We start from the raw sequence: 18,694 nt of genomic DNA, 5'->3' as shown, positions 1-18,694 counted from the left end.
GAAACCTTTTGCTGTTTCAGTTACATACACCTAAGTGTTAACAGGTCACAGTGCTCCATGTATTTTTTGCTGTGAAAGCTGGTTTGGGCCAGCAGTTCCCAAAGCCCTAGCTATCATCAGAATCCCCAGGAGCTCTGCAATAAAACAGATGCCCTGGCCCGAGCCCCCTAAAACTCTAACTCAGTTGGTCTGGGAGGAGCTTCCTAGGGGCATCTGATCAGTCTGGGCTGGAACTTGCTGGTCTAGACTCTAGTTCTCAACCAGTGTGAGGCAAAGTCCCCAAGCTTCTCCGTGAGCCAGCTCCAGATGGGAAGCAAATAGATGCTGCTCTAAGAGGAAGGGCTCCCCAGCTCTTTGAGCCACCTTTCCCTGTCCTACTCCACCACTGGGCCTCAAATGGTCTCAACAGCACTCGAGGCATTACAGAGGCAGTATGAAAACCCTCAGGGACCCAGGGCTCAAAGGGCCGCTAGCTCATCACCTTCACCCACCCTCTTACACTCTTCTCTGTCTTCCTCTCTTCTTTTCCCCTATCAGTTCTATCCTTCTCCTTAACCTCATCCTAGAGAGAGTCTCTCTCACAGTGATTACTGCCTGGCTACTTTTTGGCATTTGGAACAAGCAGCAGACGATCCTAGGTGTGGGACAGAGGCTCTTAGCAAGGACTTCACATCTGAGTCACTGAGGAGCTTTTAAAGCATATACATGTGTGCAGGGGGTCCCTGCTGATTCCACAGGAGTGGTGGCAGAGACAGCAGTGGAGGTAGGGTGGGCACGAATCTGTATTTCTAACAAGCTCCATGAGGGATTTTGACTCATAGCCAGGGTTAAGGACCACTGGCTGAGGGTCTCGGGCAGGGTCCTGACCCAGTCAATGGATGGGAAAAAAAGGTGGCAAGATGTGTACGTGGATTTGGGTCTTTTTCTGAGGAGAGGGGTCACAGAAGCCCTGGGATTCCCAAGGACGTACAAATGGGTTGAGGGCCACTCTTGGGGGGAACCGGGCAAGGAGCTGGAAGAAATCAAGCTTGTCTAGCGACTGACTCTGCACCCCTTCAGGGCTGATATTTCTCCCCCACAAAGTGAGACTAAGAGTACTTGTTGCCTTCCAGTTGCACTGTGGGGGCATGAACTGAAGCACGCCTGTGCAGTGGAGATCCCGGGGGAGGGCACCATGCTAGGGGCCTAAAGTTTACCTCTAAAAGGGTAATCTAAAAGGGTCATCTATAAAAGCACACTCAGGATAAACAGAAAAAAGATCAGCAAGTTGTTTCATTTTGCCTGAAGGCCATAATTAAGGGTGTACCTTGTAGGATACGCACCTGTCGACCTCCTTTTTGCTCATGGCAGCAAATGTGAAACATTCGGTCACTCCATTGATGGCAAGCAGAAGGACATAGAGACAATAGGAACGCAGCAAAACAGGACCTAAAAGGAAACAATCCACCAAGACTCCAGAGCCCAAACAGAGGTCCATATGCACCCTCAGCTCTGCTGGGTGCTCAGAGAACACCAGAACCCTGTCATCAGCCCTGCTGGTATCATCAGTGGACAAACCGCACACTCGAGCCTATGGCCCTCATTATCTACACAGTGCCCCAGCATTCCATGACACTGACTAAAATAAAGAGCTAGAGCAAAAGGAAAATTATGAATAAATGTACAGATCTCTTGCTTAACAACTAAAAGCTTATCTGGCCATTGACAAAAATCTTCTTGCTTTTTAACCAGCATAAAGAGGGCTGCTAGATTGAACATTCAAAGCCTTTAATGGTTGTGTGTGTTAAGAGAACCTTGGTTGAACAGCTCCTCAAGAAAAGACCTTGAGGAAAAGCCCAGGCCAGCAGGAAACTACTGAGACACCAACATCCACAAATTTGCAATCAGAACCAGAGCCCATAATGTTATTTTCTTCCCTTAAAAAGACGTGATGCCATTCTACAGCTAATAAACAAGCTTTGCAAAAGTCTACTAACAAAAGAACAAGGGCCTTCAAAATAGGATTGATCCTCTTTATTAAGAGGGCCATTATCAAGAGTTAATATCTCTAATAAAACAAACGCACACTCAAACTATGATGCAGAAACTCCACTCCAAGGTATATATTCAACAGAAATGAACATACATGTTCACGAAAACACCTGTACAAAAACATTCATAGCAGCTTTATTCAGAATAGCCAAAACTGCCCGTCAACAGGAGAAAGGATAAACATGCTGTCATGGACTGAATTGTGTTCCCCAAAAGTATGTGTCAACTTGGTTAGGCCATTATTCCCAGTACTGTGTGACTGTCCACCGTTTTGTCATTTGGTGAGACTTCCCTATGTGTTGTAAATCCTATCACTACGATGTAATAAGATAGATTAGCGGCAGTTATATCGATGAGATCTACAAGATTAGATAGTGTCTTAAGCCAGCCTCTTTTGAGAGAAGCGAGCAGAGAGACATGGGGACCTCACACCACCGAGAAAGCAGCACTGGGAGCAGAGCGCATCCTTTGGACCTGAGGTTCCTGTGTGGAGAAGCTCCTCGACCAGGGGGAGATTGAGGACAAGGACTTTCCTCCAGACCTGAGAGACAGAGAAAGCCTTCCCCTGGAGCTGATGCCCTGGATTTGGACTTGTTGTTTCCTAGACCGTGAGAGAATAAATTTCTCTTTGTTAAAGCCATCCACGTGCGGTATTTTCTGTTACAGCAGCGCTCGATGACTAAGACACATGCTATGGTCCATCCAAACCAAAAAAAAAAAAAAATACTCCTTAGCAATAAAAGGGAAAAAAACGACTGATCTGTGGATGAGAGAAAGCAGCCAAACAAAAATGTGTATTATATGCTGTATGATTTCATTTATATGAAAAAAATTTTTTAAACCAAAGCTAATATATGGTGATAAAAATTAGAATTGTGATTGCCTCTGATTTGCCACTCACAGGGTTGGGCTGAGTCACGGGGTGTATAATTGTCAAAACTCATCAGACTAAATTATACCTTAATTAAAAAAAAACAAAACCGGGTAATGTTTCAATCTGTGGTACATGGGGCCGCTGTGAGTTGGCGTAGACTCTACGGCACCAACAACAGCAACAACAAAGAAAAAACTCAACCACTATACAAAGGGGGGTTGAGGTTCCAGACTCAGAATCTAGGACTCCTCACTCATGATTTATGAAGGCTGTTTAATATGAAAGATTCCTGTGCTGTGGGGAATCCAAATAGTTTTATGGCAGTCACAAAATCACAAAATGAATACTAACAGAGCAGTCCTGATGCATAGCAGAAAGTGTTTTCCATGGCCTTCTCTTGGACTCCACAGTTTAGTTTCTGGGCTGCTGCAGAAAGCAGCCTGGCCCCCACCCCCATGAGGGAAGATTCCAGTACCGGAGGCGGGACCAGGCTCTGCCCCTGGAAGGCTCTGGGCTGTAGTCAGTGCGCTCCCTGCCTCTCTTTATCCTCCGCTCTGCGGCAGCGGCGGAGAATGGGGTCTTCTCCCATCTGCACATCCTACCGGTAACTGAGAGCTAATGGCATGTGTGGGTCCATCCACAGGTGGCCAGGGAGCTGCTTTTGAGCATGGAGAACAAACTCTTGCATGAAACAGTGGTTCGAGTAGAATGGTTTTGAGTCAATTTTGGGGAAAGAAGTTGAAACTGGGGAATTTAAGGATGGGCCCTTAAACCATGGATTGAATTGAGGGGATAGAGAAGAATAAAAGCTTTTGAAAAATAAAGTAAAGGGGTAAGAGAAAAGCACCTAAAAGATACATGTGAGAAATCTTAGGGAAGTTTCGTGAATGTTTACATTTTTATTAAAGATGGAAAAGCTAAGTGCAACAAAGGTCTTTCACTTACCAAGCCCCTAGTTGTATATAATCCTAATCCCAAACAATGCAAAGCAAACCCATACCCCTATACAAAAGCTTGTCCACACTACGTTCAAGACCACAGCTTGGAAATGGTCAGCACAGAGGACAAGGAATCTAAGAGGATTATACAAGTCACAGGCAAGTCCACTTCAAGAGGACAAAGTCATACATGCACTTGGGGAAACTGAGGACAGCAGTGTTGTAAGTTCCACTTTCAAAACTAAGGTGGTGGAGCTGAGCCCCAGAAAGCTGTCAGTATTTTCTGATTAAGCCAGGAAGACTTGCTGGAGAAAGTCAAGTTTTACAGAGTATCCAAGTGATCGAAAAAAGATTGGGGTTTGGGGGTGGCAGTGCTAATACTTTCTGGCACAGGAAAGGCACGCAGATACACAGCACCAGTCCAAAATGTCAGTAGTGGGGCAAGGAGATGAGGGGCTGTGCGGAGACCAGGGAAGGAAAGCCAGCAGGCACCGTAAGAGAGGCACTGACCCGATCAAGAAGCACCACGGGACTTACAGAAAGCCAGAAATCTGGACAAAACGAGAAGCAGCCACAATGAGAAGACAAATGCTAAACAACCCTGCTGGGGTGGACGGTGACAGTGATGGGATTCTGGGTCAGGCAAGAGATGAGAACAGTCCTGTGGACCCTGAAGTGACACATCAAGCGTACACTCTTTTAAGACACTGAGAAACCAGAATCATTCTCAAGTTTCTGCTCTTTCTCTAAAGATAAGACTGGGAGAGCATCTTTTTGAGTCCAAAATTATTAACTCCTCTGACATTAAACCATTAGGGACAGAACATATTACCTTAAAAAAAAAATTTTTTTTAGAACTCAACAAACATTGGCTCTTCTAATGGATAAATTTATTATCAATACTCAAAACCGGCACCAGCAGTTCATGTACATAGAAGGACTACACAATTGGTTTGTTTATATCTCATCTATGATTAATTACTCCACCAGGTGAACATTATAATGATGGGACAGCCCTCTCCCCACATAATGTCCTGCGATTATGTTACATTAAAGCTTACTCCTTGGTGATTGCCTTTCTAGAGGGGCAGAGTTGCTGTGAAATAGTTGAGTCCCTAATCTCTGAACATAAATTTAGTAATGGCTTCCTAATGAGGCCTTCTTCCAGTTGCCTGATTCAAATGTACTTCGCACAGCAAGCCCCAGGGAGCTGCAAACCATCACTGGTTTCACAGCAGGTGTTTCTCTAAACTTAATGACCTTTACTTTATTGCAGAAACTTGGCCCTTCTCCCCTAATACCAAAAGTTTGGGTCCCATTACAATGGAGATAAAACATGTCAATGAACTTGTAAAATGACATTTGACAGAACCCTTTACATTGACATAGAGCAGCAGAAAAGTCATCAGGGTTCTTGTTCTAGTGACCTGAGGAGTTAAAAAGATTTCTGCTGAACCCAAGATGAAACACTGCAAACGGACTGCCAGCCTATGGCCCACTGCAACTTCAAATTGATGACGTCCCCAAAGCCTAGATTCTGGGTAGGGAGGTAAAGCAGTTGCTGTGGTCTGGGCATCAGGCGCTCTCAAAGTTAGACACATTCAATACTTTCCTCCTTCAAAACCAAGAGTCACTAGATTAAACGTACCATTTTATTTGCCGAGATCAATTTTATTCTCTGCAAATGGCTCTGGGTTATTCTTCAGAAGCTTTTATGCAAAAGGCCGTGAGATTTATGTGGCATTTACTGTCTTCAGATGTGTTTAGTACCAAGCAGAGACTCATTAGAGCCTGCTCTCTGCCTTCTTCCCTCACCTCAGAGGGAGTGCAGGGAAATGCTTGGCAAAACAAATCTTAGACCTAAGAAAAAAGCCAGTGGTGGGGTGGAGCCATGACAACTTCTCCAAGTGGTTGGGGAAGTGTACAGCCTGGTGCCAAGACCCTGATTGCACCCTGAGCACAGGTCTGACCTTGTGTGAGGGGAACAGTTCCACAGCTCCAGCCATCAGGCCATTTTCTCTCCACTGACATAGATCTCAACGGGTGTGTGCAGAAGTTGTGAAATTTCACAAGACTCTTCCATTTCTATTTGGAAATTAGAACAAATTCATCAAAATTCTTGTGCATACCTGATCCTGAGCTAAGCATGGCCCCTCCATAGATGTCCAAAGCCAGCTGAGAATAGGCAAAGCCAAACACGGTGATGGTCAGGCCGGCCAGAAGGGCCAGCTTGAGCAGGGACTCCAAAACGATGGCAGCCACAGCAAGGTCTTCCTGGGCCGGGGAAGAGGGAAGGAAGTTGCATGAATCATGAGCTAAAAGAAAACCCCCTCTCCCTTCACTGTTCTGCAGATCACTCTTTCAACTGTGAGGGGCACCACTGGATTTCTGAAGCCTGTTGTTTTTACATCTATCAGCAAATGAAAGAAAAGACGGTGTGTGGATCCTTGCGTAGTGAGGGGGAGGTTTGGTTTTTAATTCATTTAGGATAAATTATTTCAAATGTTGCTTAGGAAACACTCACTTTTCCCTGATATTTATTCTTCACTGGCCAGCAGGTTTCAATCTATGTTAGCTGGCTCTGTCAGAGTGTCTACTGACAAACGTCTCAACACTCTGGTCCTACTATCAATCCACTCTTAGGAAAATATTTCTAAATCAGACTGAGGGCCAGACTAGCTTGATATTGTGCATAAGCTAAACTTTGCAAAATGTCTTCCAAGACATTAAGAGGCCGACCTAGCTTGCTTTTAATTCAAAGATGTCAGACATTTTCAATGGTTTTTGAAAAAATGACTTTTCTACAACCAAACACTTGTGGATTAAAATCTCTCCCTCCGTGTTAACCAACCAGAGCATGTAGATTCACACAGTCAGAATGCGGCCCTGGGCTCTCAAGAGCCCTGGAGATGCTTAAACAATCGGTGTGACGAGTGAAACCATGTGACCACATCCTTTCCTCTCATGCCCTAGGTTAGCCTTTCTCCAACCTCTGCAACCTAGGATTCTTGAGAAGCTGAGGATGCAGGGAGGCAACTTTATTATTGCACCTAAGAATAGGCCATGGAAGGGTTGGCACTACACAGGGGACAGCCGGAGAACCACACTGCCTAAGGGAGAAGTTCTGAGGACTGCACAAGAATAAGGTCACAAAGAGGGACAAAGAGGTGAGAAGAAAGGACCAGCTGGGGAAAGAAAGAGAAGGTCATGGAAGAAGTGAGCTCAGGGTCCTGCTACCATTTAAAATATGACCGAAGAAAGAAATCTAGAAGAAAATTTTAGCTCAAACAGAAGGGAAACAGGCTCCCCAACATTTCTGTTTGTTTACCTCATAGTCAGAGGGAGAATTCAACCGAGAGGCAAGGACATGAGAACAAAGACTACCTGCTTCTGAAGCGCGGCGCCCTTTTCCCTCTCCAGCACCTTAGCAAAGAATACATAAAAACTCTCCTCTATTGGCTGGAATATCAACCTGGCCACAAGGGAGCCAAGATTATTCACTATATCATATACACCTATGAAGCAAAAAGGAAGAGACAACAATCATACTGATTTTTCTAATTTAGTTTTCACAGCATTGTTAAAATTTTATTTTCTGACTAAATTTTTTAATTAAACTTTTTAAGATAATTGTAGATTCATACGCAGTTGTAAGAAAATAGAGCAAACCCGTGTACCGTGTGTCTGGTTTCCCCAAATGGTAACTTCTTGCAAAACCACAGTACAATAACACACCCAGGACGCTGACGTTGATCCAGTCAAGACACAGAACAGTGCTGTCATCATAAGACTCCACAGTACACGTCATGTAACTCGTTAATGTAAAGTTGATTTTTTTCTATTTTTATTTCTACTACTTTAGGGTTTCTTAAAAAATAAAGAGAAAAAATGTCTGTCTCGAGCATTACGCTCTTTTAAGATCTATGTGGGATCAAATTGACAACAGCAACTCAAAAGATAAGACAGGAACCTTAGGGGGCAGTGAGCTTATGTTAATGGCGGAGGAACAACTCAGGAAAGGATGAGAATGGTTACACAACTCGAAGAATGTAATCAATGTTGCTGAATTGTACATGTAGAAATCGTTGAATTGGTGTATGTTTTGTTGTGTATATTCTCAACAACAAAAACAAAGTAAATAAAATTTTTAAAAAATATCGAGGGAAACTTATCTAGCTACATCTTCCTTTGTGGTAAGATCCTAGCATCTTCCACCCCTCAACGTGGGCACCAGCACTCTGCAGGAAGTAGTGGAGAAGGCAGGGGGTCTCAACAGAGAACCTGCCACCCAAGTCACATTAGAGGGGATGGTCAGTACACTGTATATATTTACAAAGACCTACGATTCACAATTTTCAGGAACTGAGAGGTTCGTTTTCATTAAATATGTCAAACTACAGAGAAAAGTGTCAGGGAGTATCTATTAATTGTATTCACCTTTAATTAAACTACTACAGAATTTCAACTTACCCTGATCTCCAAAATTTAACACATTCAAAAATGTCATCACGTATCGCTCTCCTAGAAATGGAAAAGCACAATAGTCATTCAAATGCCTGTTCATTTCTTGTTTCCTTTTTCTCTTACCATCCATCAACTTTTTCAGTTGACAAATATTCTTAAAGGAAAAAACCCGAAATATTCCTTGTCTCAAAGCTGATTTCCAATACTCTCAAAAGTTTTAAGGAAGGCCAGATAATCTGAGTGTCAATTCTGTGATACAAAAGGTCCTTGATCCTGTGCACATGCTCATGAGAAAGGTCTTCCTGGGGTGCCAAGATCTCTGTAGAGGCTGCCAAAGCTCTGGAGCTCAAGTTCATGATTCAGGTCTAAGGCAGTCTAAATGCCTTCAAGGTGGAGACACCAGCCCAGAGCCCCACCCCTGCGGGCTTCTGTGAATTACCGTTTTCCTATTATCCATGAGTGAAAAGCACTGGCCACCACTACAGAGATGGAGCCCGTGACGTTACCAGGTAAATTCTCACCTCCTAGTGACTTGGTCAGTCATTTCAGTGGAAGGAAAGCACGGACAGACTAGACGCAGTGCTAATCTCCTCTGAACTCTCTCCTCAGTCCTTGCCTCTGGAGGCCTTCCCAGGCGCGGCCCACAATACTGCGCTAGCCCCCATCTGTATCTGTGTCTGGTCTTCCACTGCTCTGATCCAGCCTCACTGCTAACAGATTCATCCTTGGCAAATACAGATCTAATTAAGTTAGCCCTGATTAAGCCACATCTTTAAATGACCCAACTCTTAGTGTTTGCAAAAAGCTCATGCTCCTTAATTCTGCATTTGAGGAGCCCTGGTGGCACAGTGGTTAAGAGGTAGGCTGCTAACCAAAAGGCCGGCAATTTGAATCCACCAGCCACTCCTTGGAAACCCTTTGGGGCAATTCTACTCTGTCATGTAGGGTTTCTGTGAGTTGGAATTGACTTGACAGCAACGGGTTTTGATGGTGAATGCAGGAGCCCTGGTGGCACAGTCCTGGCGGTGAAGTGGTTAAGCACTTGGCTACCAACCAAAAGATTGGTGGTTCGAATCCACTAGTGGCTCCGAGGGAGAAAGATATGGCAGTCTGCTCCGGTAAAGATTACAGCCTTAGTAATGCTATGGGGCAGCTCTACTCTGTCCTATACGGTCACTAGGAGTTGGAACTGACGTTTTGGTTTAGGTGTTTTTTTGGGTGGCAAATGGTTAAGCACATGGCTGCTTAACCGAAAGGTAGCAGTTCAAACCCACCCAGTGACTTCATGGGAGAAAGACCTGATAATCTGTTTCCATAAAGATTATCGCCAAGAAAACCCTATAGGGCAGTTCTACTCTGTCACATAGGGTTGCTATGAGTCAGAATCGACGCAACAGCACCCAACAACAATACAAACTGACCCCAAGCTATCTTTCTGGGCCCTTCACCAATCTGGCCCCCACCTCCCACCATCGTATTGTCACCCTCCCCTGCACCCTACCAGATTTAGTCCCTCCAATGGCTCTGAGTCAGGCTGGGCTGGTAATCCGGTAATGCCCTGGGGCCTAGGCTCTTGTCATTCTCATCACCTAGCATGGCTTTTCTGTAGGGACCTCCCTGTCTTCTGGCATTATAGCCTATCTTTCCCATATTCTATAAGCTTCTGGAAGCAAGAGGGCACTCAAGGGATGCCTAGTGACTGGGTTCAGTTTCTGAGTACAGCCCTCATGGCCCTGTATCAGAGTTAACCACACATAAATGTCTGCGTCTCTGGGGAGAGAGTGAGCTCTGGGAGGCCAGGGCCCAGTACTCACTCATCTCTGGATTCTCAGCTCCTGGCACACTGTGTTCAGTAAATGCAGGCCAGAAGGTAACTGCATACACATTTTTGCTACGACGAAGAATGATTTCAACTTTTTTAAAGATTAAGAAAAAGAACCCAGAGTCCTCTGGTCAGGCCAACTTATTTCATAGCTGGGGAGATGGAGGACCTGAGAGACTGACTAGCACCAGGCCCTCAACGTCCTTCTGCCACGTAGGAGGCCAGCCAGGGTGGTCCCAAGTGTGGAGCCTGCAGCACATTCAGGCCTAGCTCTGAGGTAGTAGGGGCTACCTTGAACCTGCTGCTACACATGTGTCTAGCAGCCACAGTCCAGACAACCAATGGAGGGCCATTGCTTGGACTGGATCCATTTCATCAAACTCATTAAAGCTGCTCTGAAAACTTTGGGAGGAAAAAAAGAAGTGCATGTAAGCAACCATCCTTCCAAAACTTCCCCCACTGATCTGCACTTTCTAACAACAATGTGAACTACCACAACACACAACTTCACTAGTTACCTCCTGTTGTCTCTTTTCTCTTTCTCAACAGATACTTGCTGAATACCTAGTACGTACGAGGCCCTGGCAGCGTGCTGGGGAGACGGTGGTGAATGGCATGTTCTCTGTTTCCAAGGAGCTTACAGTTAGGGCGCCCTCACTCAGCCATCCCAGGGCGACAGGCCCTCACTCCCCCCAGACGGTGGTGAATGGCATGTTCTCTGTTTCCAAGGAGCTTACAGTTAGGGCGCCCTCACTCAGCCATCCCAGGGCGACAGGCCCTCACTCCCCTCAGACGGTGGTGAATGGCATGTTCTCTGTTTCCAAGGAGCTTACAGTTAGGGCGCCCTCACTCAGCCATCCCAGGGCGACAGGCCCTCACTCCCCTCAGACGGTGGTGAATGGCATGTTCTCTGTTTTCAAGGAGCTTACAGTTAGGGCGCCCTCACTCAGCCATCCCAGGGCGACAGGCCCTCACTCCCCTCAGACGGTGGTGAATGGCATGTTCTCTGTTTCCAAGGAGCTTACAGTTAGGGCGCCCTCACTCAGCCATCCCAGGGCGACAGGCCCTCACTCCCCTCAGACGGCGGTGAATGGCATGTTCTCTGTTTTCAAGGAGCTTACAGTTAGGGCGCCCTCACTCAGCCATCCCAGGGCGACAGGCCCTCACTCCCCTCAGACGGTGGTGAATGGCATGTTCTCTGTTTTCAAGGAGCTTACAGTTAGGGCGCCCTCACTCAGCCATCCCAGGGCGACAGGCCCTCACTCCCCTCAGACGGTGGTGAATGGCATGTTCTCTGTTTTCAAGGAGCTTACAGTTAGGGCGCCCTCACTCAGCCATCCCAGGGCGACAGGCCCTCACTCCCCTCAGACGGTGGTGAATGGCATGTTCTCTGTTTTCAAGGAGCTTACAGTTAGGGCGCCCTCACTCAGCCATCCCAGGGCGACAGGCCCTCACTCCCCTCAGACGGTGGTGAATGGCATGTTCTCTGTTTTCAAGGAGCTTACAGTTAGGGCGCCCTCACTCAGCCATCCCAGGGCGACAGGCCCTCACTCCCCTCAGACGGTGGTGAATGGCATGTTCTCTGTTTCCAAGGAGCTTACAGTTAGGGCGCCCTCACTCAGCCATCCCAGGGCGACAGGCCCTCACTCCCCTCAGACGGCGGTGAATGGCATGTTCTCTGTTTCCAAGGAGCTTACAGTTAGGGCGCCCTCACTCTGCCATCCCAGGGCGACAGGCCCTCACTCCCCTCAGACGGTGGTGAATGGCATGTTCTCTGTTTCCAAGGAGCTTACAGTTAGGGCGCCCTCATTCAGCCATCCCAGGGCGACAGGCCCTCACTCCCCTCAGACGGTGGTGAATGGCATGTTCTCTGTTTCCGAGGAGCTTACAGTTAGGGCGCCCTCACTCAGCCATCCCAGGGCGACAGGCCCTCACTCCCCTCAGACGGTGGTGAATGGCATGTTCTCTGTTTCCAAGGAGCTTACAGTTAGGGCGCCCCCACTCAGCCATCCCAAGGCCACAGGCCCTCACTCCCCTCAGACGGTGGTGAATGGCATGTTCTCTGTTTCCAAGGAGCTTACAGTTAGGGCGCCCTCACTCAGCCATCCCAAGGCCACAGGCCCTCACTCCCCTCAGACGGTGGTGAATGGCATGTTCTCTGTTTCCAAGGAGCTTACAGTTAGGGCGCCCCCACTCAGCCATCCCAAGGCCACAGGCCCTCACTCCCCTCAGAAGGCTTCTGAACAGTTTCACTTTTGTAGCAGCAACTTTTGGGGCTCAAGTTGGAAACATACACTTTCGAAGCTCAGAGAGCCCTCAGATACCTCCTGGTCTAGTCCCTTAGCCTGCAGCTGGCAAAGTGAGGAATGGGGAAGTTACTTCCCTTTGGAGGCATAATTAACAAAAAATATCTAAAGAGGAGGGAAAAGAAAAATATTAAAAGAGTAATACCAATAGCTGTATTAGAATGCTAGGATTATAGATTATTTTTTCTATTTTCTAGAAATTTTGTAAATGGGGTTACATTACTTTTATAATTAAAGTATAATTTTTAAAATATTTTTTAAAATCTGTTCAGTAATAGATATGTAGATGCACCAAAAAAAAAAAAAAAAAAAAACCCCGTTGCCGCTGAGTAGGTTCCGACTCAGAATGATCCTACAGGACAGAGTAGAACTGCCCCAGAGGATTTCCAAGCAGTGGCTGGTGGATTCAAACTGCCGACCTTTTAGTTACAGCCAAGCTCTTAACCATTACACCATCAAGGCTCCATGTAGATGTACAGACATAAGACATTTGTATATATAGAGAAACTACTACCGTCAGCAATTTACAGCTACCTTAAACCTCATTCACTGAGCTGAAGCTGGATATAAATAAACCAATACACATACATACAAAACTACAAGTACTTTCAGCTCCTCATTGGCTCTTTGCACCAAGAGCTCTGTCACAACACCAAACTATCATAATGGCTGAATCTCATTGTTTAGAAATATAAAATGATAAAAATGTGGTTCTTAAAAAAATTGAAAAAAAGAAGATAATGTATAAAAAGCTATGACAGGACAATGAATCATGGATAGTTTTCCCTATTTTTCAAATTTCCTGTAATTAGATATAAAAAATAAAACCTGTTGCTGTCGAGTCGATTCTGACTCATAGCAACCCTATAGGACAGAGTAGAACTGCCCCGTAGGGTTTCCAACGAGCAGCTGGTGGATTTGAACTGCCAACCTTTTGATTAGCAGCCAAGCTCTTAACAACTGCACCACCAGGGCTCCAACTGGATATAATACTTAAATAATAAATGTATTAAAATGATATAACATGGGCCTTTGGAGTGAGACTTGGATTCAGATTAAGCTGATACTTATTACTGTAAGACTTAAAGAAGTTATATGACCTCACTGATGTTCAGTTTCCTCATCCATAATAAATTGGGGCTACATCTTTCTTACAAGGCTGTGGAGAGAAAAGTAAACATAAGTAAAACATACAACTAACTAAATGCTAGTTTCCCTCCCCTTACTTCATTTCTGAGGTCCCTCTGCCCAGGGGGTCTAGACTGCAGGTAGTCTGATCCAGGTAATCAGCAGGCCTGTGAAATCCCCTCATTTATACCATGGTTTCCTGACTGCTCAGAGAAATCCTGCCCTTCTACTTACCTTCTGTCAAAATCTGTTTCAAGAAAGACTGTTTGAAAAAACTCCAAGTCAATCTGGCCTCTTTCCAATTCACAAAAGCCTACAAGCGAAAACAGAACAAATCAGCCAACGGAAAAAAACATCTCAGGCATTTCAAGCCCAGGAGGACAACGCTACAGAGAGGTAAACTCATTTTGGCCCCTAAATCCCAACTTGGACACATCGCACTAATGCTTCATTCAGTGCTAAGCATAGAGAAGTCATCCAACAAATACTGGAAAAGAACTTACATGGCATTATTTACATTGCATTGCTAAACAGGAAGACAAAGTTTTTACGTGTGCGAGCCTCCTTGTCCTGAGACCCCTAAAGAAGAACTGCTGCTGTTATGTATGGATCAAATTGTGTCCCCCCCAAAACTGTGTCAACTGGGCTAGGCCATGATTCCTAGGATTGTGTGATTGTCCACCATTTTGTCCATCTGATGTGATTTTCCTACGTGTTATAAATCCTACTTCTATGATGTTAATGGAAACCCTGGTGGTGTAGTGGTTAAGTGCTATTACTGCTAACCATAAAGGTAGGCAGTTCAAATCCACCAGGCACTCCATGGAAACACTATGGGGCAGTTCTACTCTGTCCTATAGGGTTGCTATGAATTGGAATAGGCTGGACTGCAACAGGTTTGTTTTTTATGATGTTAATGAGGCAGGGTTAGTGGCAATTATGTTAATGAGGCAAGACTCAATCTACAAGATTAGGTTGTATCTTGAGTCAACTCTTTCGAGATATAAAAGAGAGAGGCAAGCAGAGAGACATGGGGACCTCATACTACCAAGAAACAAGAGGCAGGAGAATAGCATGCCCTTTGAACTCGGGGTCCCTGAGCTGAGAAGTTCTCAACCAGGCAAGATTGATGACAAGGACCTTCTCCCAGAGCCAACAGAGAGAGAAAGCCTTCCGCTGGAGCTGGCACCCTGAATTCGGACTTCCAGCCTCCTAGACTGTGAGAGAATAAATTTCTCTTTGTTAAAGCCATCCACTTGTGGTACTTCTGTTGTAGCAGCACTAGATGACTAAGACAGCTGCTGTTCCCTCAACTTCTTTCAGGTGTGCCTCCTCTATCAGGTAGGCATCCTGGATCCCAGAGGGTTCAGTCTAGGTATTAGGTTCTTAATCCCAGGGCACCTGCATTTTCAAAAGTTCTAATTAACCTGAAGTGATGACTTTTGAATAGTGGGATTTCAGGGAGCTCTTTGGTACATGAGGGTCTTTCAGGAACCTTTCAAACTGAATCACAAAGGTCAAGTCCACCCCACCTCTCTTGTAGGGTTAGCTATATAAGTTGGCCTACTAGCAGGCCTGGAACCTATTCCAATCACATGGGACCCCACTCTTGGCCTAAAGCCCATCTACGTAGAGCAATGCTATCTAATAGAAATATAAAGCAGGCCACATTTTAACTTTTCTAGTAGCCACATCGAATAGTAAAAAGAAATAGGTGGTATTAATTTTCATATACTTTATTTAACCCAAAATATTATCGTTTCAATATGTAATCAATGTAAAAAAAATTAGAGATATTTTACATTCTTTTTTCATACTAAGTCTTTGAAATCCAGTGTCTTTTGCACTTACAGAATGTCTCAATTCGGATCAGCCATATTTCAAATACTATCCAGCCACATATAGCAACCACTTAGGACAAGGCAAGTCCAGAGTACCCAAAAGAAAAGGTCATCTGCAGCCTCCTGAGTCTCCTGACCCCTTGGTTTCTGAAACTTTTTTCAGATATTGGGAAGACAGGACTGAATTCTCCCAAACTACGCTGCCTTCAGGATATCACTGAACGTGAAGTAGCCAGGGGTCCAGGAGTAAATCTTCCCCAATGAAAGGGAAATCAGGACACAAGATGTAAACAGGCCACAGCGCCTTTCTCCAGAACAAAGAGCATCAGATGGCTTAGCACCACCAGGGGGCACTGTGGACCATGTCATCCTATGACGCCGATTCCGCCCACGGTTGTGAATGGGTTTGGGAAGATGACTGAGCTCTTTAAAGAAAAGTCTTTTAGGAGAGAAAAATCACAACAGGGAAAGCTCCTACCTAGGTACTCATTTCTCCTAGTGCCTTCAATCTAAACAGGCCCATGGTCAGAAAGAATAGCCACACCACTTATATCTCCAAAATGCTCATTAAAGACATGGAGGCAGGAAGTCACATCTGAGATTGGGTTTCTTCTCAGAGGCAACTGCTAAGCGGAAGAAAAAAGGAAGCACATTTTGGGGGCTTTTACCACTCCGCCCAGAGGCAATTTGTCACTTGGGATGGTCAAATGAGGTTTATTTTACAAGAACCAAACTGGTAGGTACTGCTGAGCCAGTCTAAGCAGCTGTGACTTTCTCCAGAATCCCCTGAACAATGTGCCATTTCACTACTCCACTGTACATGGGGAAACTGAAGCTTGGAGGGAGAAAAGTGACAGGGAGTAACTCCAGGGAAGGTCTGGAATAAGATTTGAGAAGCTTGCCCTGTGTTAACCTGAGTCATTTCCACTTCCCAAACTCTTCTGACTCAGGATGACTCTATCAGTGACATCCTTACCACACTGACCCAGAGTTACCGGGGGCTGGGGCCATGGTCCTGTTCCCTTGCCCTGCATCACCTCTACCAACCCACACAGCACTCCTTCCTCTCCCTCTTGCTCCACCTACCCCAGCTGTTCTGGAGCGATCGATTATGTCCCAGCTATATCTGCCCCCCTATTTCCACCCACTCGCCCACTCCTTATCACTTCTCATCTGTATAACTGCTAGAGCCTCCTGATGAGCTTCCTCACATCTTATCTGTTCTCTAAACTATCCTTCTCACTACAGCATTTGGACTCCGGAGTCAGAAAGAATTTGGCTCAAATTGCAGCTCCATGACTTATTAGTGCTAAGACCAGGGGCAAGACACTTAACTTCACTAAGCCTTGATTTCCTCATCTGCAAAATGAGAAAAGGCGGCCCAATTTAAGAAGCTGAGGATTGAATAAGTGAAAAGGAGACACTCAATAAATCTGTAATAGATGTTAAGTTCCTTAACATAGGCAATTAGACACTGGCCCTGTTCAAAAACCCTTCATCAAACTGCCTCCTTTGCCATGAGCCAGGAAGAACTGAATGGCGCCTGGCTACCATTACTGAACATTTTGATTAAAGATTCTGTAGAAAAATCGTGATCAAAAGGGTGAAAATGCAGAACAGAATTTCAAATTCTAATAGACTCCAGACTTTTTGGAACCATAAAGGATGAACTTCCCAAACTATTGCCCTGAGATAATCTTTAAACCTTAAACCAAAAATATCACCTGAAGCCTTCTTAAAACCAAACATTAGTTTAGCTTAACTAGTAAAAAATGTCTGCCTTGAGCATTATGCTCTTTTAAGAACTATCTATACGAGATCAAAGTGACAATCCTAGCAACCCAAAAGACTAGATAGGAACCTTCTTAAAAAAAAAAATTTTTTTTTTTTTGGAACCTTCTGTAAATCTATGTTAATGGGGAAGAAACAATTCAGAAAAGGAGAGTGAGAATGATTGCATAACTCAAAGAATGTAATCAACGTTACTGAATTGTACATGTAGAAACAGTTGAATTGGTGTATGTTTTGCTGTGTACATTCTCTATAAAAACAAAATAAAAAGAGGAAAACAACAACAACAGAAAACCTCCACTGCCCCTGATTGAAGTCTAAACCCTTTGGCACAGCACTGAGGCCACCACTACCTGGCCCCAGGCCAGAATGGTAGGTTTACTTCTCTCCACAACCACCTTCTGCTTCCTCTCCCTTTCCCAACTGTCCAGCCAACCTAAGTACCCAGTCATCTCTGCATGCCCTGATTCAAAATAATAGGCCATGGGCAAACTTCCTTCCTTTCTGCAGCCACAAGTGTCCATTCCCACCACCCATACACATATCACCTCTGCCCACCTGTGAATCGAGGTCAGCTCAAAAGCAGCTTCCTCCGTGAAGCCTTCCTGGATGCTCCCAGTTGAAATTCATCAGTCCTTCCCTGGTGCTTCTATTTTGATAACATACTCTGCTTTGCACTAAAGTTAGTTGAGTGCACACCTTATCTCCCCACCACAATGCAAGTGCTGAGGGCAAGGACCCCACCAGGGTCATGTGTGACTTCACTTGCTGTACCTAGTACACTCAGTAATGCTTTATACATGTTTACTGTATTAAATGCCTCCGTTTTACCTAAAGATTAACAAATTTCTCATATTAAGTCATTCATAAGTATCAAAGAATGGAAAAGGCAGCATCTACATGAAGTATCATTAATTTATTTTAAAGCTAAGCTAAATACACCCACTCCTCACTTATTGACATGGTTAGGTTCCAAAGACCAGGTCATTATGTGAATATCGGCATTGTGTCAAAACGGGGAATTTTTTTTTCTGTTTTCAGACCATCCATTTGTCCGAACTTTTCTATTTAGAAAATGTGACCATAGAAATAATAACAGCTAAGATTTACTGATGTTTTTATCACTGTGAAGAGGCCAGCTATAGATTATTCCTCTGCAGAGAAGGAGGCTTGGAGAAGACAAAGCTGGATAAAGTCGGGCTGCGCCTTGCTGGGTCAAAACTTCCCTCGTGGAGCCTCCAGGGCTTCACTTCCACCCCTGAAAGTCCTGCGGTCACGATCCCAGAGCCTGCATTCATGGCCCGGCAAGTCACCAAGGCTTGAGGGTTCCTGTGAGGATACTGGGAGCCTGGTGGTATACCCAGCCCCACCAAGGCAGAGGTTTCAGGCACAGTTCAGCTCACTTTGGGATGTCACTAAACTCGGAAGCTTTCTTCCAAACACCCTCTCCGATGCTTCTTTCTTTCCTCCCTTCCCACCCCACAGCAGTTTTGAGGTGC

The 18,694-nt window shown here is 45.2% G+C and overlaps 1 protein-coding gene across 2 annotated transcripts in view; it reads right to left on the bottom strand.

Annotated features, from left to right (window-relative positions):
- The window catches only part of RFT1 (RFT1 homolog), a 47,767-nt gene that overhangs the window by 7,653 nt on the left and 21,420 nt on the right, over positions 1-18,694 (bottom strand). The window contains exons 7-11 of one of the 2 annotated variants that reach the window (XM_003409840.4): positions 13,798-13,876; positions 8,314-8,364; positions 7,228-7,358; positions 5,973-6,117; positions 1,323-1,428 (exon numbers count right to left, since the gene is read on the bottom strand). In XM_003409840.4, the coding sequence (XP_003409888.1) occupies positions 1,323-1,428; positions 5,973-6,117; positions 7,228-7,358; positions 8,314-8,364; positions 13,798-13,876 (512 nt within the window). The remainder of the gene's footprint in view (positions 1-1,322; positions 1,429-5,972; positions 6,118-7,227; positions 7,359-8,313; positions 8,365-13,797; positions 13,877-18,694) is intronic. The other variant, XM_064274391.1, reaches the window with a different exon arrangement.

The sequence above is a fragment of the Loxodonta africana genome, chromosome 22 (assembly GCF_030014295.1).
Source record: "Loxodonta africana isolate mLoxAfr1 chromosome 22, mLoxAfr1.hap2, whole genome shotgun sequence".
NCBI classification, from domain to species: Eukaryota; Metazoa; Chordata; class Mammalia; order Proboscidea; family Elephantidae; genus Loxodonta; species Loxodonta africana.
Note: the sequence above shows the minus strand (reverse complement) of the source record. Positions and strands in the feature narration are given on the sequence as shown.